The 25655-nt window shown below is 39.8% G+C and overlaps 2 protein-coding genes across 3 annotated transcripts; one reads left to right on the forward strand and one right to left on the reverse strand.

The window, feature by feature from the left end:
- The first annotated feature begins 1100 nt into the window (after positions 1-1100).
- On the forward strand, positions 1101-8377 carry DND1 (DND microRNA-mediated repression inhibitor 1). Its single transcript, XM_026672599.2, has 5 exons — positions 1101-1479; positions 2114-2243; positions 2541-3002; positions 4831-5253; positions 6341-8377. The coding sequence occupies exons 1-5, from the start codon at positions 1456-1458 to the stop codon at positions 6355-6357; spliced, it is 1056 nt and encodes a 351-aa protein (XP_026528384.1). The 5' UTR covers positions 1101-1455; the 3' UTR covers positions 6358-8377.
- A 783-nt stretch (positions 8378-9160) lies between these two features.
- On the reverse strand, positions 9161-22545 carry WDR55 (WD repeat domain 55). Of its 2 annotated transcripts, none has more exons than XM_026672597.2 (8): positions 22429-22545; positions 20886-21034; positions 18429-18529; positions 17191-17278; positions 16682-16861; positions 15970-16069; positions 12185-12354; positions 9161-10034 (listed from the first exon to the last, which is right to left on the reverse strand). In XM_026672597.2, exons 1-8 carry the CDS (start codon positions 22444-22446, stop codon positions 9716-9718), a joined length of 1125 nt encoding a protein of 374 aa, XP_026528382.2. In that variant the 5' UTR covers positions 22447-22545; the 3' UTR covers positions 9161-9715. The 2 variants fall into 2 exon arrangements, with proteins under 2 accessions (XP_026528382.2, XP_087817148.1); XM_087961022.1 differs by having other exon boundaries at positions 22324-22489.
- Between the last annotated feature and the right edge of the window lie 3110 nt (positions 22546-25655).

The raw sequence follows: 25655 nt of genomic DNA on the forward strand, positions 1-25655 counted from the left end.
CCCCAAAACTAGAAGCCAGCACCCCCAAGTCTGCTTCCTTTGCTACCAGAAGAAGCTTAAAGTGCATAGGGGCCGTGGCTTGCCCTGCCAGCGAGCACCCATGCAGAATGTGGCTAGTTTGCTGGGAAAAACAATACAGGATATTGCTGTTAATTGGGGAATGTTTTCTCTTGCTGCTGCGCCGTTTGATTCTAGTGCTTGCCTGGCGCGGGTAGTTTCGTTATCCACCTGCACGAACAAACGGCTGGTTCTCTTGCATCTTTCTTCTCGGGAAAAGCCACAAGCACTTACGATATCTTAAAGGGCCAGCCCAGGTTGGACACATGCCCATAAAAGGTGGGGAGGAGGGACTGAGACGTTCTTATTGGCTGGATCTAAACTAAACCAAGTTTTCTTCCTCACTTCCCATCAATCTTAAATCCAGCCAAGAAGAACAGATTCTGGGGATATTTAACTACATTGTACTTTTCTGGTGAACTGCATAGCTATCTAAAGGAAGCAGAAATCCTTGACTTGGAATTAAAAGTTACCATCCGAATCTTCCATTTTTAATAGTCATCCCTGTGACTTACTGAGCAGGGCCAGGCAGGATGCAATAATGGGACAAAAAGCTGTGGGAGCTGTGGATCTGGTATAAAGACTCTGCTATTGAAGAGATTCATGCTTTGGACACACTTTTTTAACACCCAAATGGTTGGCTCCGTGATTATAGGGCTCAGTTCATGTAGGCAAATGTGATTAACATTTGACGGTTTAAAATTGTGTGAAATCAAAATAACTTCTCCTGAATCTTTTTCATTACTGGGTGGGGTACAGTAAAAATGGCTGGTAATGTGCAACCAATATCTGTTTTCATAGTGCCTTAACACCATACGCAGACCCTGTAACTTTGCCTCAAATGGTTTTGATAGTAGAGTGGGACAAAACATGACAAACGGTATATCCACGTGCTGTGTAATGTAAACATGGAAAATCAAGAGGAGCCACTCCCCTTTGGAGTCCTGGGGTAAGTTCCTGCAACATTGGCAGTTAGCCCAAAAACTCAGGAGAGGAGTGGCTGTTCCGCCCTTTCCTTTTCTAGTAGCCGGTAACTTTGGCCTGGAGCAAGCTACGTTCCTCGCACCCGGCCCGTGCAAAGCTCCCGCCGCCACAGTGGCAAAATATATTTTCAACCCAACCCTCCTCGTGACGGGGGAGGCTAGGGAAGCGAATAGGGCTGCAAAAAGGAGTAGGAGAGAGGCCTCTGTCTCACCGGCCTCTCAAACAGCCTTTGCGCTCTTAATTAGTCCTAAATGATCCAGCGAAACACTAAGGAGTGACCCACCCAGCCGAGAGGAGAGGCTCTTAATTCTGGCCAATCAGAAGACGCCCTTGTCCTGATCCAGTACAAAAGGTGCCGCCACACCTCTCGAGCGAAGGATAGGTTTGTGAAGGTGGTGTTCGTTTGGGACAAAGATGAGTGGCATGCTTGAGACCCAGGTACTTGGTTTTAGGGTTGTTGTGGTTATTTTTGCCGCAAATGATTCAGTCCTCACGGGAGTCCAGCGTTAGTAAACTCGTTAATTAGCCTAACGTGTTAGGTGCTGTTTTAATCTCGGCTTTATTGGCTTTTAATGCTTTTACTAAGCAATACAGAATTACGCATCGGTATTACATTAATATTAGCATTCAGACTCTTACAGCGCTGCAAATTCACGCTGCTCTCGTGTTCCCGCTTCAGTTTAGAGGGCGTGGAGAGCAAATGTGTGGAGGCCCCGCCTTTCATCCAATTCTGCCGTCCTCTAGTAATTCAAGTTTCATGCTGAGTTGGTTGATTCCATAATTTAACATTATTGTATTCTAATACAGTAAATCAGACATTAGGCTGCAGAAGCTTTTTTTGCTTATGGATTTGTTAATCCTTGCAATGAGCTTGCTGCATACAAGATTGAAAGATGATGCCCCTGAGTTACTCTGAATATTCAGAAAGAGTTACATAAATGGTGGTGTTAAAATCAAGGCAATTAATTGCAGTGGAAATACTTGAAGAAAATGTCCCCAAGATAGTTGTAGAGTTCTACTTCAATTATTTCCATTAGAGATAGTTACTACACTGGACTTGTGTTTATTCTAGATACCATCTCAAATGTGGAGTGAAAAAATAAACCAGGCTAATAAAGCTGCCCTTCTGACTTGGGTGAAAGAGACTGGAATCCAGTTAGTGCAGATCAATGGGCAGAGAAAATATGGTGGTCCTCCACCAGGTGAGTAAAAATCTTAGAAAAACTAGTATTGTGATCTAATTTTGCATTAATGTATAGTTGGATAGTCAGCAATGGCATTGGTGGCCTTTCCTGTTTCGTTAGTTACTTGCCTTTGGTGTATATGCCTTGCTTATTACAGCTTTAGTCCTCTTCCTGGTATTAATGGTGTTTCTTGGCCACCAAAAAGGATGTCTACATGTATTGCAAATCAATATGTACAAGGAACATTTTCCTAAATATTTCAGGGAAGTGAAAATACTTTGGCGATAATGTGACTTTTCCTTGCTCTTTCCACAGGATGGGCTGGCTATGCCCCACCGTCCGGTTCAGAGGTTTTTATAGGAAAAATCCCCCAGGATATCTATGAAGATAAACTTATTCCTCTCTTCCAAAATGTGGGGAGGCTTTATGAATTTCGTCTCATGATGACATTTAGTGGGCTTAACCGTGGCTTTGCCTATGCTAAATACATGAACCGCCGAAACGCTCAGGAGGCAATTGCTTTACTCAACAACTTTGAAATCCAGTCTGGCTTCCCCATTTTGGTTTGTAGAAGCACTGAGAAGTGTGAGCTCTGCATTGATGGTCTGGCAGCCTCACTGAAAGAGTGCCACCTCCTGCCAATGCTGCAGGAGCTTACCCCAGGACTCAAAAGCATCTCCTTACATGCCAGCCCTTTCAGGAAGAAGAGGCAGCTGGCAGAGGTGAAATACATTTCCCACCAAGCTGCTGCAGTAGCTAAGAAAAATCTTGTGGAAGGTTTGTTTTATGTTTTTCCATAGCGGAAAAAGAATGTTGCTCATGATGTTCTGTGCACCAAAATTACTCTTATCATGTGCCGTGTTGGAAATGGCCAGGAAAGCTGCAGATTTCCTATGCATTTGAAGCTTTGTGGTCAGCAAAACTCAGCAACAAAGTCTTTGAAAAGTTTCCAAGTGCCTGTTAGGAAAAAAAGTTTGACAGTAAAATACAAAGGATGATATAAATTGATGAGCTTTGTTTAAATCTCAGATATGGGGTTGAAGTTAAGTGCCCTTCTACCCCCCCCCCCCCATAGATTGTAATGAATCTCTTTTGCATTTGTTTTTTCAAAATTTATGATGACAAAATAAGTATGTTTGGGAACAATTTAGCAAATTAACTCTATTTAGGAAACAATATTGGACAGGATTGGAAAAAGTAATCTGTTGTTCTGGTTACTAGATTTTTATAGTTTTTATGGAAAAGTGATGGTGAACCTATATAATGTGTGTCACAGGTGACATGCCAGGCCTCCAGACCCTCTGGAAGTTGTGCAAAAGGGCCGTGCTCTTGCACATAGCCTCTGGAGCCTCTAAAAAGCGTGCAAAAATGGGGCATGCTTTCCTGTTCTTTTTGGACGCTGAAAGGCCCCACAACAGTTCTTTGAGCTGCCTCAGATATTTACAATTATTTAAGTATTTATTAAATAATAAATTTAAATAAAGTATTACTCTGTTATGAATTGTTTCTCTTGTTGGAGGCAGGGGGGGTGATACACTATCATTCAAGGTAAACACTTTCTGAATTTGTAACAGACCAAGCCCAAAGGATTGCCATCACTGTTCTAGATTGTTTAGACCAGGGGTGTCAAACTCAATTTCTTTTTGGACCATCAGGGTTGTGTTTGACCTCAGGGGGCCAGGTAGGTGTGGCCAGCTCAACATCACTTGTGTCGGGTGGGGCTGAGGGGATCTGTTGTCTCCAGCAGAGGAGGGTGAGACCAGGGAGAGGGTCAAAACCTTGTCCTCCAGAGGAACCTTGTCATCTGCTGGTGGCCAAGTGTTAAGACAGGACCTTCCTTCCTTCCTTCTTTCCTTCTTTCTTTCTTTCCTTCCTTTCTTCTTTCTTTCTTTCTTTCTTTCTTTCTTCTTTCTTTCTTTCTTTCTTTCTTTCTTTCTTTCTTTCTTTCTTTCTTTCTTTCTTTCTTCTTCCTCCCCCTCTTTCCTTTTTCCTTGCTTGCTCTCTTCCCATCTTTCTTTTTTTTAAAAAAATCTTTCCTGTTTCTCCTTTCCTGTCCCTTCTTGAATGCTCAAATGCAAAAGGGGAAATATTTCTTGTTTTGTTTTGCTTTCATTTAGTTTGTTTTGCTAGCCCTCTGCCAGCAAAAATAGAGTGGGGGGGGGGCTGCGCACAACCTCAGCCCCCATTTTCGGCCTGGATGGCCTCCTGAAGCCTTCTGCCAGCCCCGTTTTCAGTCTGGACAACCACCTGAAGCTATCTGCCAGTGAAAATAAGAGCCCGGGGGGGGCAGAGGCACCATGAGCTGGTCCTTTGCCATTTCCACTGCTGCCCCATGGGCCAGAATTAAGCACCCCGTGGGCTGAATCCACCCCACAGGCCCTGAGTTTTACCTCCTTGGTTTAGACAGAGTTAGGGAATACGGCTCTTTTATTACTTGTGGACTTCCCCATCCCCATTTTCAAAGAGCCTTCTGTATATATAAAGCAGAATCAGTGGGGTACATGTAAACTCTGTTGCTACTATCTTGAAGTTAGCCATATTATTGACCAAATGCAGAGGACTCTATATTGAAATTCAGATATGCATTGCTTTTTGTCTTATGCAGGTAGCTTGTGTCTCTGTGGAGATCAAATTGAAGTGGCTTGGCTAACACCTGTTATTAAACAGGAGCTCCATAATGTCTCAGTTCCAGGTAATCTAAAGGCCCTACCATTCAGCTGGAGCCACAGAAGTGTCCTTCCTCAAGTGTCTTCCAGGCCTATGGACTGCCATATGCTACCAGCAAGAGCCACTGTGTTGGATTATTTAAAACTGCAGTGTGAGCTACATCAGCTGGGCCCTCCTGTAATCTTTACAAAATGTGTGCAGAGGAATCTGGAAGACTGGCTGAAGTTCTGGTATCAAGTGGTGATACCAAAATATCCATCACCCTTCAGTGGGTTCATTTGGATTAAGCCTGATCCCTCTGGCTTGGAAGACCATGAAAAAGTGAAGAATTTTGTGGCCTTGCAGCTCCTTAAAGTCCTAGGTAAGTGTGCTTATGGTTTAATTTGGAAAGCAACTATTCTAGTAGTGGTAGTTTATTAACTGATTATTTCACAAAAAATAAAAGTAAAATGCAGGGTCAAATTCTAAGTAAAATAGATAAAATACAGTAATAAAATACAAATGTAAATACAAAAAAAATCAACACTAGGATAACACATCACCTCATTACCTAATACTCTCATCTATTCAATATAACTCTTAGCTGAGTTGCCTTGACTATAAACTTAACAGTTCTGTTTACAATGTCTACATTAGAGCCCAGGAGCAAGTGGGGCAATCTGAGATTCAGGTTCTAGTGGACTGTTCTTTCAAACAGGTATGTTAAACGCTTAAGCCTAAAAGGGACAGAGTTGGCAGTAGAATAACATGTGAGCAATATTTTTGAAGGCTGGGGTACCACATGTGCATGTCCCAGACATATCATGAAGTGCCCATGTTTGGTCATGGAATCCAACAATTTAAATGTTGCTCTAGAATAGATCCTTCTTAAGAATTACAAAAAACTCACTGACAGGTATTTTTCAAATTGGAAAATGGTTTTATTCTTAGCTAATTTGAAGATCTATTCTTTGCAAATAATTCCATGTGTGAGTGTTTGAATTTATGGCAGAGTTGAAAAAGGAGACATGCGACCAGGGTCTGAAGTTTCAAAGATCATTGCAGTCAGATGGTTGCACTTCTGGTTCTTGCAGTATCCCATGAACTGCAGTGATAGCTTAATGACTGCCACAAAAAAGTCGGGTCAGTCACATGATTGATCTGTTTTACAACCATTATGACTTGCAGTTATAATGGGCAGGCAGGCTCCATTATGGTCATAATTCAACTCCCTCTATTCAATTCTGGATTAGCATCATCCTGCACAGCTAATTTTAGTTGTTAATAAATGTGCAAGTAATAATGAACTTGTATTTTCAGATAAGTGAAATGTTTGTAGACAGTGACAAGTATGATAAGATGTATAGCATATACCATTTATTATTTCTTTTTCTTTTTTTTTTCTTTTTAAAGGCAGTGAGACTGGAAATAACAAAAAAAAATCTAAAAGTTTTTTCTTTTCCCAACAGGGTATCCTGTGATGTAAAAAAGGATCACTCTTCTAACTAAAGAGGCTTGTGTGACTTGCCCTTTTAATTGGTTTCACTGAACCAATTTATATGGAGAATGTATGCTGGATCTCTTTTGTCTTATTTTCTGTGGGAGGATTTGAGAATTTTTTTGTTCTGGTTTTCATGTTGATAGGAAGATGAGAATTTCCAGTTCACTAAATTATTTAATAGGGTTATTTTGGAAGTAATCTATGCAGTTCTAGAAAAAAGCTGTTGGTTACTGGATAATATGTGTGTGTAGTCCAACAGTATTTAAACTCCAGCAATGACCAATACCCTTTAAGATTGTGGGTTGTTTTTCTCATGTGTTCAAATATTGTCCTTTATATTTTACTATTTGAATGTTTTTATTTCTGACAGTTTGAATTTACATTACAGCCAGATGCCTTAGGAGAATAGCATCTTGGAGATACCATAGTACTGAATGTTGTTACTGCTTGCTGGGTAGGAAAAGACCCCTTTTCTATGAAAGGAAGAATGTTTCTTAATACTTAATCTTTCCAATATTGGAAGCCAGCCTGCCCTGGATAGGGAGGCCTTGTTCTGACACCTTTCAGTGCTGGAATTGACATGTAGCTCATACCTATATTAAAGAAGTTTTGACATAAACATTATGTAGCCCCTTTCTTGAAATAATGACTTGCTTTATTGATTACAAGATTTCATTGTGAAATTTAATGCTTATACATTGTTTCTTGCCTTCCACACAATTGCCTTTTAAAAAAAAAAAAGCTTACTGTCGTATTGGCCTTCACTTTTGTCATCACTTTTGTCAAGGTGATAATTTAAGAGCTCACCAGCTGATGCAATGATGGGAATAAGTCAGCAGGAGCTTTGGCTGTTATCCCTTTAAGAACCTATTTAATAAGAGGAGGCCCTGCCAGAGTGTTTACAGTTAGTGGTTTCTTCCCTGCTGTAATTGCTGTTTTTTTAGATGCTGCTTGTAGCAGTGTATATATAGTATTCCTATATTTCTATTGTAGATAAAAGCCACTATTTGATACAAACCACTGTTGGCTGTATTTGATCCTGGGTTGATACATGGGATAGACCTGTGCACACTCTGACAGCTTTCCTGTGGTCTAATGGTTCTATGCATGAGAACTAGGATCATTTATTCAACACTGCTTTAACACAGCATTGCCATATAGTTAATTTCATATTATTTATAGTACTTTTATGCCATCCAATTCAACTATATGGTTTGTGTGAGTTACAAAAAGATCAAACAACATAGATAATACAAAAGAGAGGTTGCTCATACAATTAACTCTCCTGATAAAGGCTGAATATCTCTGTAAACATGTTTTCCACAATTTGCAGGAAATGGAAGAAAAGGTGAGGCCAATGTTCTAAACAAGGGGGCTGCTCTTAAGGTCTGTTTTTAGCCTTCTCCTGACCTGAATCTCATGGGGGTGGTAGTTTCTGCATGCTAGTTGCTAACCACCAATCATTTAGCGAAAGAACAATTGCTACAACAGTAGCAATTTTACTTTTACCTTCCCTATTAACTCTTATCACAAACCAGTTGTGAAGAATGTACAGTGGTGATTATGTGACTCTGGTATGCTGTGATGGTTCTAAATGCATGCCAGTTGTAAGGTGCCTAAATGCTGATTCTATAAACATGGGTTACTGCAACACTCAGGAATGCAAGGATTGGTCACAAAACCATTTTTAATACCATAAACATTATGGTATTTTTTTAAATACCATAAAAAGTGGTCAGTAAATAAGGTAGTCAATGAGGACTACCTGTAATTTCATTTAAATATACAGTATAAAACACAAATTTTTGCTGTGGTCATATATGTATCTTAAACAAAACCAAGATTCATCCTGTACTGGCTAGTTCTTGCTTCCTCTGGAATAGTGGTTGGCAGCTCTAAGCTCCCTAGCCTTCTATTGCAAAACTCAAAATACCTGAAGACCGTACTTAAAAATTCACAGAGATTTCAGTGGCAGCATTTTCAGCTGAAATAATGTGGGAATGTGAGCACAAGATATGAAATGATCTGAAAGCATACCTACAAACACAACAAACCAAGGGCAAGCAAAGGCAAGCAAAATTAACCATTCGAATAGCTACATAACCAAAGGGTCTCTTATGGTATCTTCAACTATTCTCTACTGAAATTGATGGGGTGTAGATTCATGAGAGGAAACTGGACCACCTCTTGCTTTTTGGGGGAGATTGGTAGACTGGAGCATCTCTGGGGTCCCTTCCAACTCTATCATTCTGTTTCGTTATTCTGATATTCTTTCTATGATCACATTATACCATCAAGCAAAGAAAGTCCAGAATGGTATAAGAATTTCCTGCAATGGGCAGGGGTTTGGGCTAGAAGGCCTGCCTCCAAGGTCCCTTCAATCCTATTATTGTATATTCTATCTCCTCCTTCACCAATACATCCCCTGCATAAATCCTATTAAGGAAGGCTAGCATTTCAATTTTTGTTTTCCTTCCCTTTTAAACTAAGTCTTATTTTACAGGCTTAAATCTATGTTGTGTATTTAACTGGGTTTTTTATTTATATCTCGTCTATTATTTTCATAATACATAAGGCAGGGAACACGTACAACACTCTCTTCTATTTTCCTCACAACATGTGTGTGTTGAAATGCAAGTGAGTGGCCCAAAATCTTTGGCTTTCATACCTAAAATGAGACTAGAACTCTGTCTCCTGGTTTCTAGCCTGGTGCCTTAACCACTAAACTGGTTATTGACTGTAATCCACTTGAGGTAATTCACAAACAAATATATTAAATTGATGCATCTTTATATGTGGAATTATCCCATTTTTATTCTTTAAAGTTCCAGAAAAACAATAATTTAGAAACTCCTGAAGTTCCATTAGGAACATCAATCCATTATTTAAATCTGTTTTCTTTTGAGTTTAAGAGATATCCTTGTTTTGCTACCATAGCAATGAAATGGAATCCATTCGCTAGGTGGAGCAATAGCCTGATTCCTAAATATTTTAGGTGACAAAATGAAAGCATCACTCCATGGAGGAAACAGACGTTTGGCCTTTGCAAGGCAAACTCTTGCGATACATAAAAAAAATCTTAATATTCTAACTGTCCACATATGATGACATTTCATTTCCCCTTTCTGTAGCAACCATGTTCTCCCATTTATCTCAGAGATGGAAAAATTCTTCCAATCTTAGCTCTCTTCTGTACTATTAGTTCTATTAGGCTACCAAGGCTTTGCCCACAAAGCTTAAATATCCTGAAGCTAATTCTCAGCATGAAAAATACAACATAGCTGAATTTTTCCAAAATGTCTTTTCGAGGGAGTAAGCATCTAATCGGATCTGTGTGAGTCTTTCAGTCACTGTCAGTCTCAGAAAGTCCACCATTCTCTTTCTCCAAGTCTGCTGCCACCTCTTTCAAGTCTGCAAAGAAATCTTCCCCATTGCCAAATGCTTTGCGACTTAAAGGCTTCAGTTGTTTATTTTTCTTCTTTTTTCTGTAATCGTCCACAATCACTGAACTAAGTGAAGAGATGTCCCAGAATTTCACTTTTTGATCATGGCCACAGCTGGCCAGGAATATGCCCGTATGACACTTAGCCAACTGTTCAATAGGCTCACCCATATGCTGCCCAACACTTCCTATTACTCGGTTGGGCAAGATATTTACAGCCCTGAAATAAAAAAAAAGCTTAATTACCAAACAGAATGCCAGTTCTTTTGTGGAGAGAGGTATTCAGCTCTATCCCAAGTTCTTTTTTTAGAAAAAATTAATCCCTTATATAAAGGTAAAGGTTTCCACTACCAGTTGTGTTCAATTCAGTTCTCATCTCTATTTTTTAGCCAAACTTTGTCCAAAAATGCTGCCATGATCCTATGGCTGCCATGATTATACACCAAGGCACATTCAACACTGTTATTGTCCCATCAAAGTGGTACTTATTTGCTTTTAAACTGCTAGGTGGCAGGAGCTGGGGCAGGAATGGAAGTTCACCCCATTGCACTTGGGTCTTGAACCCAAGCAATCAAATTTCCAGCAGAGAAGTCCAGCATCTTTAACCACTGAGCCAATCATGCCTCTCTTATGCAGCTATTGGCCCAGGAAACTAGCAGAATTTTTCAAGGATCATCTCCTCAATCTCTTGAGTACAGGTGAAACTCGAAAAATTAGAATATCGTGCAAAAGTTCATTTATTTCAATAATGCAACTTAAAAGGTGAACCTAATATATCAGATAGACTCATTACATGCAAAGTAAGATAGTTCAAGCCGTGATTTGTCATAATTGTGATGATTATGACTTACAGCTCATGAAAACCCCAAATCCACAATCTCAGAAAATTAGAACATTACATGCAATCAATAAAACAAGGATTGTACATAGAACAATATCGAACCTCTGAAAAGTATAAGCGTGCATATGTACTCAGTACTTGGTTTGGGCCCCTTTTGCAGCAATTACTGCCTCAATGCGGCGTGGCATGGAAGCTATCAGCCTGTGGCACTGCTGAGGTGGTATGGAAGACCAGGATGCTTCAATAGGGGCCTTCAGCTCTTCTGCATTTTTCGGTCTCATGTCTCTCATCTTTCTCTTGGCAATGCCCCATAGATTCTCTATGGGGTTCAGGTCAGGCGAGTTTGCTGGCCAATCAAGCACAGTAATACCATGGTCATTGAACCAGGTTTTGGTGCTTTTGGCAGTGTGGGCAGGTTCCAAGTCCTGCTGGAAAATGAAGTCAGCATCCCCATAAAGCTCGTCTGCAGAAGGAAGCATGAAGTGCTCCAAAATCTCCTGGTAGACGGCTGCATTGACCCTGGACTTAATGAAGCACAGTGGGCCAACACCAGCAGATGACATGGCTCCCCAAATCAACACAGACTGTGGAAACTTCACACTGGACTTCAAGCATCTTGCAGTGTGTGCCTCTCCATTCTTCCTCCAGACTCTGGGTCCTTGGTTTCCAAATGAGATGCAAAAGTTGCTCTCATCAGAAAAGAGGACTTTGGACCACTGAGCAGCAGATCAGTTCTGTTTTTCTTTAGTCCAGGGAAGACGCTTCTGACGTTTGTTGTTCAGGAGTGGCTTGACGAGGAATATGAAGTCCCCAACACTTTTGAATGGCCTTTTCCTGACAATCCTCTCCAGGCTGCGGTCATCCCTGCTGCTTGTGCACCTTTTTTGTCCACACTTTTCCCTTCCACATAACTTTCTATGAATAATGAATTCATAGAATGAATCCAACTTCATTTGCAATTACCTTTTGAGGCTTTCCCTCCTTATGGAGGGTGTCAATGATGGTTTTCTGCACAACTGTCGGATCAGCAGTCTTTCCCATGATTGTGATTCCTACTGAACCAGACTGAGAGACCATTTAAAGGCTCAGGAACCCTTTGCAGGTGTTATGGCTGAATTAGCTGATTAGAGTGAGACACTTTGAGCCTAGAATATCGAACCTTTTCACAATATTCTAATTTTCTGAGATTGTGGATTTGGGGTTTTCATGAGCTGTAAGCCATAATCATCTCAGTTATGACACATCACAGCTTGAACTATCTTGCTTTGCATGTAATGAGTCTCTCATATATTAGGTTCACCTTTTCAGTTGCATTACTGAAATAAATGAATTTTTGCACCATATTCTAATTTTTTGAGTTTCACCTGTATTGTCATACCTTATTTGCAATTATAGTTTGTTTTTGGCCATCTGCTAAGAAGAGCTTAGCCAGATTTTACCCAGTTTCATTTGCAGCCAGTCTGTGTTTTTGTGTACCTGTCCAGCATTAGCATCTCTCACGAGAGATCCTTGTCTCATGACAATCTCACCTAATAATTCCATCAGTGGAACCTGTGCACACAATGCTCTCGGTTATGGGAACCATGCAGTCTATGGATTCTGCTTTCAGTGCAAAACGGTCACTGGTGGCACCCAAACCATCCCAGTTGAAGAGGTAAATTGTTCCCTCACTGGAGCCACAGGCTATTTTCCTTCCCCTCTGAGCAGGAGAAAAATAATACATACTTTAGTCAGAAAAAAAGCAGAATATCTTTTGTTGATATTAAGAACAAGGTCTTGAAAAGAATTTAAAATAGAAAAACCCTATTTATCAAAAGCTTAAAGCAGGGGTGTCAAACTGGAATTCTCTGAGGGCCTCAGCATTGCAATTCTCCTTCTGGGAGGAGGGGGCGAAGGAGAGAGAAACGGGACAGAAGCCTCCTACAGCACCTGCTGGCCAAAACAGGGCACAAGGGGGCGCATGAGCCCCCCCCCCCCATTTTCAACCTGAACAGCCTCTTGCAGCACTCTGCCAGCCAAAACACGGTGCAGGAGACCTTATGCCCCTGTGCCGTTTTGACCAGCAGATTGCTACAGGAGGCTGTCCAGGTCAAAAATGAGGTGCGGGGGGTGGGGGGGGGGCATACATGCTCCCCCCACGTCCTGTTTTGGCTGCCAGGGGCACTGCGGGCCAATACTTTGCTATTTCCAAGCAGGTCCTACGGGCCAGATTTAAGCACCCCGCTGGCCGGATCTGGTCCGTGGGCCTTGAGTTTGACACCCTGGCTTAAAGCATGCTATCTTGAACAGTATGAAATAGTACTGAAAAAGTCTATACACCAATGCACAGAGTATGAGGAATAAACAGGATGAATTAGAAATTCAAGTAAATGAGGTTAGATATAATATTGTTGCCATTACGGAAACTTGGTGATGAAACCCACAAATGGAACATATAGCTAGAGGGATTTAAATTATTTAAAAGAAATAGACCAATTAAAGGGGAAGTGGAGTTGCACTATATATAAGAAATAACTATATTTCTATAGAAATAGAGCACAACAATTATGAAAATTTTCTTGAATGCATTTGGGTCAATATTAAAGGGGAAAAAGTGACATTAACATAGGGCTATACTATAGGCCACCCAACCAGAAGAAATCAATGAACATTTTGCTAGTCAGCTAACTAAGGTATGTAGGAAGCACATCACAATAGTAATGGGGGATTTCAGCTACCCTGACATCAACTGAGAGACAAACTCTGCACCAGGTGGAAGATCCAACAGGTTCCTAACAAACCTAGCAGACAAGTTTGTTTTCCAAAAAGTAGAGAAGGGAACAAGGGGATCAGCCATATTGGACTTAATTCTCACTAACAGAGATGAAATGATAGAAGGTGTTGAAGCTACAGGAACCTTGAGGGCAAATGATCATGCAATATTGGAATTTAACATTATGCAAGCACAAGTAGTAGAACAAAGTCAAACTAGAGCCTTGGACTTTAAGAGAGCTAATTTCAATAAACTTCAAGAGAGCTTGGGAAGGATTTCATGGATAAGAATCCTGACGGGAAAACAACTCAAGAAGCTTGGGAAATTTTGAAAAGTGAGATTATAAAAGCCCAGTCTAGCACAATACCAATGAAGAAGAAAAATAACAGCTCTCAAAAGAAACCAGCATGTCTGCATAAAGAATTCTCTGACAAATTAAGACAAAAAGGACTAGTAAAAAAGTGGAAAGAGGGGCAAATAACTAATGCAGAATATCAGCAAATAGCCCGAGCCTGTAAAGATGAAGTGAGAAAAGCTAAGGCTCACAACGAACAAAGTAAAAAATAACAACAAAAGTAAAAAATAACAAAAAAGCCTTCTTCCAACATGTTAAAAACAAGAAAAAAGTCAAAGAAACAATTGGTCCATTGCTGAGAGAAAGTGGCAAGAAGGTGACAAGCAACAGGGAGAAAGCTTAACTACTTAACTTGTTTTTTTACATCTGTCTTTACACACAGGGAAAAAACAGTCCTACCTATTAAAAACAGCACCAGAAAAAACAGAATAGGAACACAAGTTAAAATAGGGAAGAAAATGGTAACTGAACACCTGTCTACCCTAGACGAGTTCAAATCACCAGGACTGGGATGGATTACACCCCAAGGTTCTGAAGGAACTGGCAGAAGAGATCTCAGAATCACTGAACTATATCTTTCAAAGATCCTGGAGCACTGGGGAACTGCCAGAGGACTGGAAAAGAGATGATGTAGTTCCCATCTTCAAAAAAGGAGAAAAAAATAGATCCAGGAAACTACTGACCTATCAGCCTGACCTCAATACCAGGGAAGATTTTGGAAAAGATAATCAAGCAATGAATCAGCGAACACCTAGAAGCAAGCAAAGTAATAACCAAAAGCCAACATGGGTTTGTTAAAAACAGATCATGCCAGACTAATCTTATTGCATTCTTTGACAAAATGACATAATTAGTGGACCGGAGGAATGCTGTCAATATAATTTACTTGGACTTCAGTAAAGCATTTGATAAAGTAGACCATAACCTACTACTAGATAAAGTAGAAAAATGTGGGTTAGACAGCATCACCATCCGATGGATTCACAACTGGCTGACCAACAGCACCCCCACATAGTCCTCAATGGAACTGCATCTACATGGAGGGAAGTATGCAGTGGAGTACTTGAAGGCTCTGTTTTAAGCCCAGTACTCTTGAACATCTTCATCAATGACTTGGACAAGGGGATAGATGGGGAACTCATCAAATTTGCAGGTGATACCAAGCTGGCAGGAATAGCAAACACTCTAGAAGATAGGCTTAAGATACAGAAGGATCTTGACAGACTTGAAGATTGGGTGCTATCTAACAAAATGAAATTAAATGGTGAAAAATGTAAGGTTCTACATTTAGGCAAGAAAAATCTAATGCATAGGTACAGTATATGTGGTACCTTGCTCAATAGTAGTAACTGTGAGAGGGATCTCGGAGCCTTAGTGGACAACCATTTAAACATGAGCCAGCAGTGTGCAGCAGCTGCCAAAAAAGCCAACACAGTTCTAGGCTGCATAAACAGAGGGATAGAATCAAGATCACGTGAAGTATTAATAATACCACTTTATAATGCCTTGGTAAGGCCACACTTGGAATAGTGCATTCAGTTTTGGTCGCCACGATGTACAAAAGATGTTGAGAGTCTAGAAAGAATGCAAAGAAGAGCAACAAAGATGATTAGTGGACTGGAGGCTAAAACATATGAAGAACGGTTGCAGGAACTGGGTATGTCTAGTCTAATGAAAAGAAGGACTAGGGGAGACATGATAGCAGTGTTCCAATATCTCAGGGGCTGCCACAAAGAAGAGGGAGTCAAGCTATTCTCCAAAGCACCTGAGGGCAGGACAAGAAGCAATGGGTGGAAACTAATCAAGGAGAGAAGCATCTTAGAACTAAGGAGAAATTTCCTGAGAGTTAGAACAATTAATCAGTGGAACAACTTGCCTCCAGAAGTTGTGAATGTTCCAACACTGGAAGTTTTTAAAAAGGTGTTGGATAACCATTTGTCTGAAATGGTGTAGGGTTTCCTGCCTAGGCAGGGGGTTGGACTAGAAGACCTCAAGGCAGCTTCCAACTCTGTTATTGTATTCTATTCTAGGGACATCACACATTATACTAATGCAGGAAAATACTTTAAATAATACCTGATACCTTAACCATTATGCCAAATTGGCTCTCATAGACCTTGCTATCATCCATATCAGAAATAAGGTAGCTCTGATTCATATCTGCAAACAGCCTTTTTCCCAAGGTGCAGCTAGATAATGGAACTTACTTTCATCAGAGATATAGCCATTAAGTCTCCATTCTGAGGTTCCGAGAGAAGCTCAAAGCGCCTTCTCCTAATGTTGAAGACTCCCATTGTTCCATCTCCACTGCGAGAAATAGGATGGTACACAATATTTATAAAGCTAACTTTATCTGGAATATGACATACAGGAATGGAGCATTCTGGAGAACTCTAAAAATGTTCTGCTCTCTTCTAGATCATATAAAATCTCCTCTTATGAATTCAGCAGTTTTCAAAAGTAAGTTTTGTGATTTAGTAGTTTAAGATGCCTTGAGTATGATGTCCTGAGTGGCTTCCAGTTTTTGAGACACTTCGAACTGTTTCAGCAATTTACTTCTGGAAATTGCTGGTCTGCTCCAGAATGGCATGTTCCTAAAGGGGAATGGAATGTTCTTGACTTCTCCAGAACATTCAATTCCTAAATCACTAAATCTTATACATACCTATTTACATTCTGACAAATTCTAATAAAAGTTTTATTTATAATCACTAGCAGTTCAAAGCTGGCTATAGAGAACTCTGTATTAATGTGAAATGCCATTACAACAGTGAAAAGAATAACACCAAAAGTAATGGTGATCGTTTTTATCTAAAAGCTTTTAATATTTCCCATTCGAGCAACTGCTGTAAAATATCTGCACTCTAAACATACAAATGTAACCTACTGATCTACTGAATTAACAGGAGAATGTGGTACCTGGTAGTGAGAAGCAGCTTCTTGTTTCTATCTAGGATCATATCACTGATGTAGTCCTCGTGCTGCTTCATTTCCATGATGGACGTGCCCTTGCGCAGGTCCCATACTTTCAACACTCCACTGTCATCCCCTGTAGCAAACAAATGCTCATCTATCACCAATAGGCTGTTCAAAGCTGAACTGTGGAAATTTCAGAACAGAAGAGCCAACATTATAACCTATTTGCAGAGCTGTTCCCATTTTTGACCCCTTATTCATATAATTCTTCTACTCAAAGGGCATGGCTACCATTTACTTAACTAAATGGGAGGACAAAGCTGTATTGGATATGTTCACAATCCTGAGTTATTTGCAAAAATAATTAAAGCATGATATAAATAAATAAATAGCTTGAGCTCAAGAATCTTAACACAAGGGAAATAAAGAACTATAAGTAGAAAATATAGCACCCTCGTAAATGCTTTGTTACCAAGGCTACAGAATGGCTAGTAAATAATTCAGATACTTACTTGTGAGCCTTGGAGAATCGTGTCACAAGACGGCCTTCCTCCACATTCAGGATATGAATAGATTTATCCTTGGATACTGTGAAAAGGCCTGGAATACAGAGGGGAAAAGCCCATAATCATGACATAAGACCAAGTTCCAAAGGGCAGCTTTTTCTAAACAGACACCTTTCACAGTTTTGTACTTCAATACTTTACCCTGACTGAGGGCTACAAAGTGTGCGCATATGCAACATCCTTTATTAAAAAATTAGTCTCTTTTTTTAAGCTATTCTGAAGGCATTAGCCTTTACCAATCTATTACCCAGAAAAAAAGGCAGCTTGTGTCACTCTAATTGGCCATTTCTTGATTCAAAAAGATCCCTATATTATCAGCTACATAACCAAAAAACACCTTGCAGGTTCTGTTATAACTACTGCAAAGTAGATGATAAACTATACTTGCTATATTTCTCCTACTTGGATTTTTCATGACTATGCAAGATATCCAAACAGAATGTAACTATCAGCTTTCCATTGCAAGTATAGTATCCTATCTTGGATCCTCAAAGCAATTTAAAGTGTACACTATTTCTGAAAAAGATTCCCAATTACTGCTCACACCAATAGGCTTATAACAGCACTGTATGTTTGTTTCCTACTTTGACAATTTTATATTTATAAATAAAATTCATTTTATATTTATAAAATTTATTTCACATCGTATCTTTATGGATATAAACAAAATATTGGTGTTTACAGAAAGACCAAAAACAGAACTAAGTGGGCACACTTTAGAGCAAGTAAATTGTTTTAAATACTTAGAATAATTTCTCATGATGCCTATAGAAACTACAGCATGCCTATAGAAACTACAGAACACAAAATGCATCTAAATGCACATCTGCTGTCCAGGCATCTCACCTTTCTTGGACTACCTCATTTGTTCCTGCTGCAGAAAAACTCCTTTCAGCAAAGAGTTGTGGCATTTGCGTCATGGAATATATTTATGCCAACTTCTCAAACAGGTTGAATTTGTTCAAGCTATCTTTGAGAAATATTGTTGATGTGCCCTTGACAATTTTCTGGTGCAGTTGGAAGCATTGTTACTTAAAGTTGAAATCAGCATATAGACTAACTTTGTTGAATTTAATTTAAAGCTTCCATTCGCCTTGTGAGCTTAGCACCATCTGTATGTATTCCAAGGAACATTATAAAAATCATAAAAGCAGCAGCAAAAAAAAAGCGGGGGAGGCACTCACTTTGTCCATCTTGCGAAAAAGATATTTTCCGGCAGGATTTTAAATGATGACCTGAGGACCAAAGTTCTTTGTTTTCCCCTTCCAAACAGGAGTATGAGTATCTGTAATTATGATTTTAAAATGGAAAGAGAAGTATCAGGCGCCTGTTTAAATAATCCCTGCACCAATAGTATACAATACTTTAACCAATACAGATATATTCAACCATCTTCTCTTGCTACTATTCATACACACATACCTCATTTAAACTGCATACATATCTCTCTCCTACATCTGCCATAAACACACAGAGCAATCCCACTTTCAGTAACATCCATACACATCCAGACACACATACCTTCTCTACTCTGCCAGTCATACCCTACTCTGCCAAGCATGGGTTTTTCCAGCAGATACAGAACCTCCTTCTTCCTATCATAGTCCTCAATCTCTCCACCCCCAGTCTGTTTGATCAACATCACACATTACACAAAAGCACTTTCTCTCTTTAAGATACAGTCCCCAACCCCCAGGCCGTGGTCCACTAGTGGCCCATGTCCCGTTCTGAACTGGGCTGTGTGAATGATGGACATGTGCGTGTAGCGTCACTTGTATGAGTGGTAGGCACTCGTATTCATGCATGTAGCTCCATTTGTGCGAGCACCAGGCACGTGTGCCTGTTGCTTGTGCAAATGGAGCTGCGTGTGCGCACCTATGACTTAAATGGAATAATCCCATCTTCTTGCCAGGCCAAGCTGGAAAGGTTGGGGTCTGCTGCTTTAAGAGACATATAGACATGCACCTAATTTCTCTCTCTACTCACACAATCCCTTTGTATAAGACATATACAAATAATATTTTCATATAGAAAGACAATTATGTTTTGGCACTTTTACTGTCTTTTTTGCGTCAAGCCAACAGATTCTTTCTGCTCTAATCTGTAACAACTTTATTCTCAGTAAAGTATACTTTTTTGGGGGGGGAATGAACCAGGAGCCTTTCTTTGCTAATGAAACTAAGTGGGATGGATGATATTGATTTAGTCACAAGTACGCAGACCCCTTTTCTCTCTCTCTCTCTCATTCACTCTCTCTCTCTCTCTGCCCATCTCCCATTAGTAAAGACAGGGATATCCTCTCCATCTCTCACACATAAGCAGAAATACACAGAAATTCTTTCTTTCTAGCACATAAAATATTGTGGAGGGTCCTGATACAAACAGGTGTCCCTCTTTCTACCATACCCAGCACTTCTACCCACATCTTCTCTCTCTCTCAGCCACACTTTTGATCACTTGCAATCTCCTCTCACAACTGCACATTTTCTGGCCTGTTCACAAAAATATATCTCTGTCTCTCAGAAAGACATGAATTTGATGTACATCCACCCAAATGCCCCAAGCCTTTAGTCAATCATACAGATGCCCTTCCTGTGCTTTCTCCCCTCTACAGGCAATTGCCTTTGTCAGCTACAGATAAGACACACACCCTCAGTCTCTTAATTGTACACAAAGCTTCTCTTCCTCTCTCTCTCAATTATGCACAGAACTCCTCCATCAACCACAGACCCTGTTTCTTAAGGAGGCCTCATCATTCTACACAGAGATTCCCACCCACACATACCCAGCATTCTTTTAGGCCCAACTATTCTTCTTTAGCCACATACCATCTCTATTTCATATCTATTCTCCAAAACTCTCCTTAATGTCTCTCTGGTTCCTCTTTGGATAAGAGAGTATGGCTCTCAAAGACCCACTCTCCTGTAATGAACATGCACTCCTTCAACATACAGGTATCTTCTTTCTCTCTTAAATTACTCAGTAGAACACACACACACACACACACACACACCAAAAAAGTTGAATGGTCTCCCGTCTCCAAATGACCAAGCTGTCCTCTTTCTTAACTACATATATACAATTAACACCTTGCTACTCAAATATATACATACACAATCACACATACATCAACAACTACATATTCTCTTTCTCCAACATATCTTATTTATCTTTTTGGAATGATTTCTACTAGTGACTACAAGATCTAAGTCAGCCCAGCATAACAGTAAATAGGACAGATTCTGGATGATGTCTGGAAGAAGCCACAAGATTCTCTAGGTCTCAAGTTAGGAAATGGTTTTAGCTTTACGAACAGTTCCTGTTACTACCCATCACAGAGATACTCTTAAACAGATACTTCCTTTCAGATGTGTTTTTTCTATACAAAGAGATGGATACTCATTCTCTCTTAGACATACCTCTCTCAATTTATAACCATACCTGTCATAAATCCTCTTGTTCTCTTAGTCAGCTGCATAAAATCTAACAATGGAAGCACACATTTCTTGTCTTTCTTAAACACTTACATAGATCCATCTCATTGAACTACTGATGCACCAAGGAAGTTTTTCTACAATTTCCATATACCTGACCCAAGAAGAAGGCTCAACCAGTAAATTTGACTGAGAAGTTGAACTCACACATAGACATCGCCATCAACATCTCCAATAGCTATGATGTCTCGGGAGGGGTGAAAGTCAATGGTATTTGCTGCTGCCTCACAGAAAATATCTTTAGGAGTATCATGAAGTCTAGGCTCCAGTCCAAGTTCTTCCTCATCCGAATGTTCCTGGGTGGAGTAGACAATAAGATAGTAATCGAATCTTCATAGTAGCTTTATAGTCCTTTACTAATGTAATTAACATAGTCCATATACTATATATTGTTTATTTATTCAGTTCATATCCGGCTTTCTTGAATTTAATTAATTGAACTTTATTTGGCCAAGTGTGATTCAACACACAAGGAATTTGTCTCTGATAACAGAAGCACTCTGTGTACATGCAAAGCAACAGAAACATCATCATCATCATATCAATAAAAGAGGGGAGAAAGGAAGATAATAATAATACTGCAACCAGACTACATGGGTATAATATACATTAGACAGTACTGAGAATTAGGTATTCAGCAGGGTGGGGGGACTGTCCCTGTGTCTAGGACTAGGTGTTTTGGCCTGCAATGTCCTGTAGTGCTGTCCTGAGGGGAGGAGTTGAAACAATTTATGTCCAAGATGTGAGGGGTCTGCAGATAACTTCTCAGCCCTCCTTGTGACCTGCACAGGTCTTCTGTGGAAGGCAGGATGGTTGCAATTGTTCTTTCTACCGTCTTAGACTCCTGTACCTCTCCTATTTGGTTGCTGTACCAAACCAGACAGTTACAGAAGTATACATTCAAGTCCAATTTCTTAATCATACTAGACCAATTGGCTTTTGAATCCTTCCATCCTCTTTTCAATATTTCATTAGCCACTGTCACTGATTTAGCCATATTTATTAATGTATTAATAAAAACCATATTAATCTTATGGTTATTTTCCAGCACCACCACTACAGTACATACGGTCATATCATCCTACAGCACCATAAACACAAAACGGAGAGAATAGGGACAGTGATCAATATGTGAGAACAGTTCAGCTGATTTACCTATCAAATTTTACTATCAAATGCTCCTAGAACTATGCAACGTTTGAGTTCTTTATACAAATAAAGGCTATTCAATACACACACATGCAAGCACGCATACATACCAGGGCCCCCGGGGGAGGGGGGGAGCTAGACTAGGGAAGCCAGGAGAGAGTCCGTTTCGGTTTGCCTGGCGCAACTTCTTCCGGTGCTAGCTTTCCTTTGTACCGGGCTTTGGTGCCGGGAGTTCTCTATGTTCACTACCCATAAAACTTATACCTGGAATTGGGGTTCGGGACAAAGGGTAATCTATGTCCCATAACATGAGGCGAAACAGCGAAGTAACTAATGACTTTCAGTAACTCTAAGCCAGTCCCTTGAGAGCCTCGAGCACTAATTCTTGCCGCACCAAAGCTCCAGCACAGACCACCCCTCGGTCACCTAAGCCTACCTCCCCAGACTCCTGCTTCCTGAGACAGGAAGCCGCGCAGGCCTCTTTCCCGAGCAAAGGGAAGTCCACATGTGGACAAGCGGGCGCCAAGGGTGGTGTACTCACAGCATCAGGCGCAGCCATTTTCACGACAGCAGTCAGCTTGCGGGCATAAGCGCGTTGGGAACTGCGGACGCCTGCGCAGCAAAAGGAGAGGCGGAGCGAGACTTTTCCTCTGGAAGCCCAGGAGGTAGAAAAGAGAAAGCGACGTGTTGATTATCGAAATGCAGGCTGGTTTTCTGTTGTAGTCGTTTTGTGTACCGAAGTAGCCATACTGTATGTACAGTGTCGATGTTGTTTACTGGGCAGAGCAGAGACTCAACCATCAGAAAAAGTAAGGAATAATTAAAAACTGGAAGGAGGGTTTTTATTTAATCCCCTAACAACGAACCAACTTTATCAAGAACGTTGACTACTAATCTATATCTTACTTTCCTTGGTAGGAGCAGGGGACTTTAAAAGAAACTAATCTTCCAGGAGTAAGAAAGAAATGGGACTCCCAAAGTGCTTTTCCAAGTGGCAACTGGACTTTCTGTTTTATCTTTGAAGACGCTTTTCTTCCATCCAAGACGTTTCTGAAGAACCAGAAAGTCCAACTGCCTCTTGAAAAAGCACCTTTGGGACAACTATGACTTGGATGACCGAGAATCTTATAGACAAAGAAATGAGAGCTTTTCCTTATATCTGTGGTTTTCAAAGCTCCTTCATTTTCACCGAACAAAGATTGAAATTCAAAGGCAAATATTAAGTCTCAACAAAAAGCCACACTTAGAAAAATTATTTTCTGATGATTTTTATAACTCATATACTGATTGCATTTTCCTAAAGTCTAACACTTAAAAATCATGGGCTTCTCCCACAAGAGGAATCCTGTCAACCCAGGTCTCTCCAGATTTAAGTTCAACTCCAATATCTTGACATGATACTGTCAACAAATTTTGACACCACAGTACAAGTATTATCAAATGCAAGAAAGATTCAAAAATCTTTCTCCACCTTCTCCTGAATAAATTACACAAAAACAAAATACAATATACGTGATAATCACAGGTACATTTTTTGATGAGAAATGACAAAATATCAGAATAAACACATGACTTGCATGCTGTTGTTGTTAGTTGTGAAGTCGTGTCCGACCCATCACGATCCTGTGGACAACATTCCTGTCCTCTACCATCCCCTGGAGTCCATTTAAGCTTACGCCTACTGCTTCAGTGACTCCATCCAGCCACTTCATTCTCTGCCGTTAAGTTCTTCTTTTGCCCTCAACCGTTCCCAGCATTTGGCTCTTCTCCAGTGAGTCCTTCCTTCTCATTAGGTGGCCAAAGTAGTTTCATCTTCAGGATCTGGCCTTCTAAAGAGCAGTCAGAGTTGATCTCCTCTAGGAGTGACCAGTTTGATCGCCTTGCAGTCGAAGGGACTCGCAGGAGTCTTCTCCAACACCATAGTTCAAAGGCCTCAATTCTTTGGCGCTCAGCCTTCCTTATGGTCCAACTTTCACAGCCATACATTGCAACTGGGAAAACCATAGCCTTGACGATACACACTTTTGTTGGTAGGGTGTTGTTGACACCTTATTAGGGCATGCCTGAAAAGCTTGGATTTGACATTTAATCATTTTTTGTCACTGTAGTTTGCACTAGGCACCTACAACCTCCTGATAATAAAGAATCAGTGATTAGTTTGGGGCAAAATTATGTAACATTAAGAATGAATGTGATATGAAATGAAGGAGCACAGTAATAGTCTTTGGGCCTTTTAGAGTACCTAGAATGAATGAGAACAATTACTATCGAATATCTGCTTAAAAGAACTTCATAAAAATTACAGTTATTATGATTTTTTTTAAACTTTCCTGTCCATAGTTTTATCCTTGAGCGTACATTTTGCATTTTGTAGATTCTTTTTGGAGAATCCAGCTTATCAACTCCAAAAACCATTATGGGTGCAATAATAAAAGTATTATGCGATGCCTCTGATATCTTGGCAGAAAGTTTGTTTTTTGCTAAAATCCCCCTAAATTGCCATTATTCCAGGCTACAAAGGAAATACTGGTACTCGTAATTTTTTTAAGTCATGGCATTGGCAAGTTAGCAGTATCAATACTGATCAGATTATTGCCAATTAAGATTTTAAAACATTTCAATTATATTCACAATGTAAATTTGAATTGTTTAAAATTGCTAATGAGTGGTATATTCAATTTAAAGATTTCATGATTTCACAATTTGTTTCACATTTTAGCTGTATTAGTCATAAGAATATTAAATATACTTCTTGGGTTGTTGAATTATATACCAAAATGTATATGTTTATAATGAATTTATCAAAATGGGTTGTAGCAAAAAATATTATTTCTTTTACAATATATAATAAATTTACTACCTTGAATCACTACTGTTTTATAAAATGGCTCTTTTGCACTGTAAAGATTAATCACTATAACTATCTAATGCTGTATTTAAATGCTAAGTTTTTAAAACATTATGTTTTGCCCTTTTTTACATCTTTGGTATTTTTTCTTTCTATGCTTCATAGTGTCATTAACCTATTGAGCAAGAGGCTTTCTACAGAATAGACAATTTGGTGACACTCCTTTGCTTAGGCTGAAGAATTCATAATCTTTAAGCGCTCCACTTACTAAGCTTGTCTGACCTGTCACCGCAGAGGTAATATAGTAATTGCTGCTGTCCATACAAGGAAACAGATGGTTTCTATTAATGAGAAATTAGAAATTTTTTTGATCAGACTAGTTTTCAGAACACAATTGATTAATAGATTTGGGATCAGTACAAATTTCCCATCTTTTTCCTGAATAGCAATAGCACTTAAGATTTATATACTGCTTCACAGTGCTTTACAGCCCTTTCTAAGCGGTTTACAGAGTCAGCATATACCACCGCCTCCCAACAATCTGGGTCCTTATTTTACTGACCTCGGCAGGATGGAAGGTTGAGTCAACCTTGAGCCTGATGAGATTCGAACTGCCAAATTGCAGTCAGCTGGCAGTCAGAAGTAGTCTGCAGAATGCATTCTAAACACTGCACCACCACAGCTCTTTTTAGATAGTAGATGGTATGTAGATGCTTTAATCATGTGTTTAAATCTTTATCTGTTTTCATTCCCTTTATTTGGTACCATATAATCAAATTTCTGCCCTGAAAACACAAAGTTAAATTCCTACTTAGCAATTACCAAATTTTAGATGGCTCATGAGGTAGTATGGATATACATAGTTAATAATTCTATTTCTCCTATAAATATTTAGCCAACCATTGCTTCTTTTTATGTGA

Source organism: Notechis scutatus, chromosome 3 (assembly GCF_049901735.1).
Source record: "Notechis scutatus isolate UNSWTSFEM ecotype Mainland chromosome 3, rNotScu1.2, whole genome shotgun sequence".
NCBI lineage: Eukaryota > Metazoa > Chordata > Lepidosauria > Squamata > Elapidae > Notechis > Notechis scutatus.

Bases quoted from the DNA above. Each gene is read 5' to 3' on its own strand.
- DND1 (XM_026672599.2), top strand. From the start codon at position 1,456: ATGAGTGGCATGCTTGAGACCCAG. The intron at 1,480-2,113 runs GTACTTGGTTTT...TGTTTATTCTAG, and splicing joins GTGGCATGCTTGAGACCCAG to ATACCATCTCAAATGTGGAG. The intron at 3,003-4,830 runs GTTTGTTTTATG...TGTCTTATGCAG, and splicing joins TAAGAAAAATCTTGTGGAAG to GTAGCTTGTGTCTCTGTGGA.
- WDR55 (XM_087961022.1), bottom strand. From the start codon at position 22,446: ATGGCTGCGCCTGATGCTGTGAGTACACCACCCTTGGCGCCCGCTTGT. The intron at 12,355-15,969 runs GTAAGTTCCATT...TCTCCTGCTCAG, and splicing joins TGGCTATATCTCTGATGAAA to AGGGGAAGGAAAATAGCCTG. The intron at 10,035-12,184 runs GTGAGATTGTCA...TTTTTATTTCAG, and splicing joins TCCACTGATGGAATTATTAG to GGCTGTAAATATCTTGCCCA.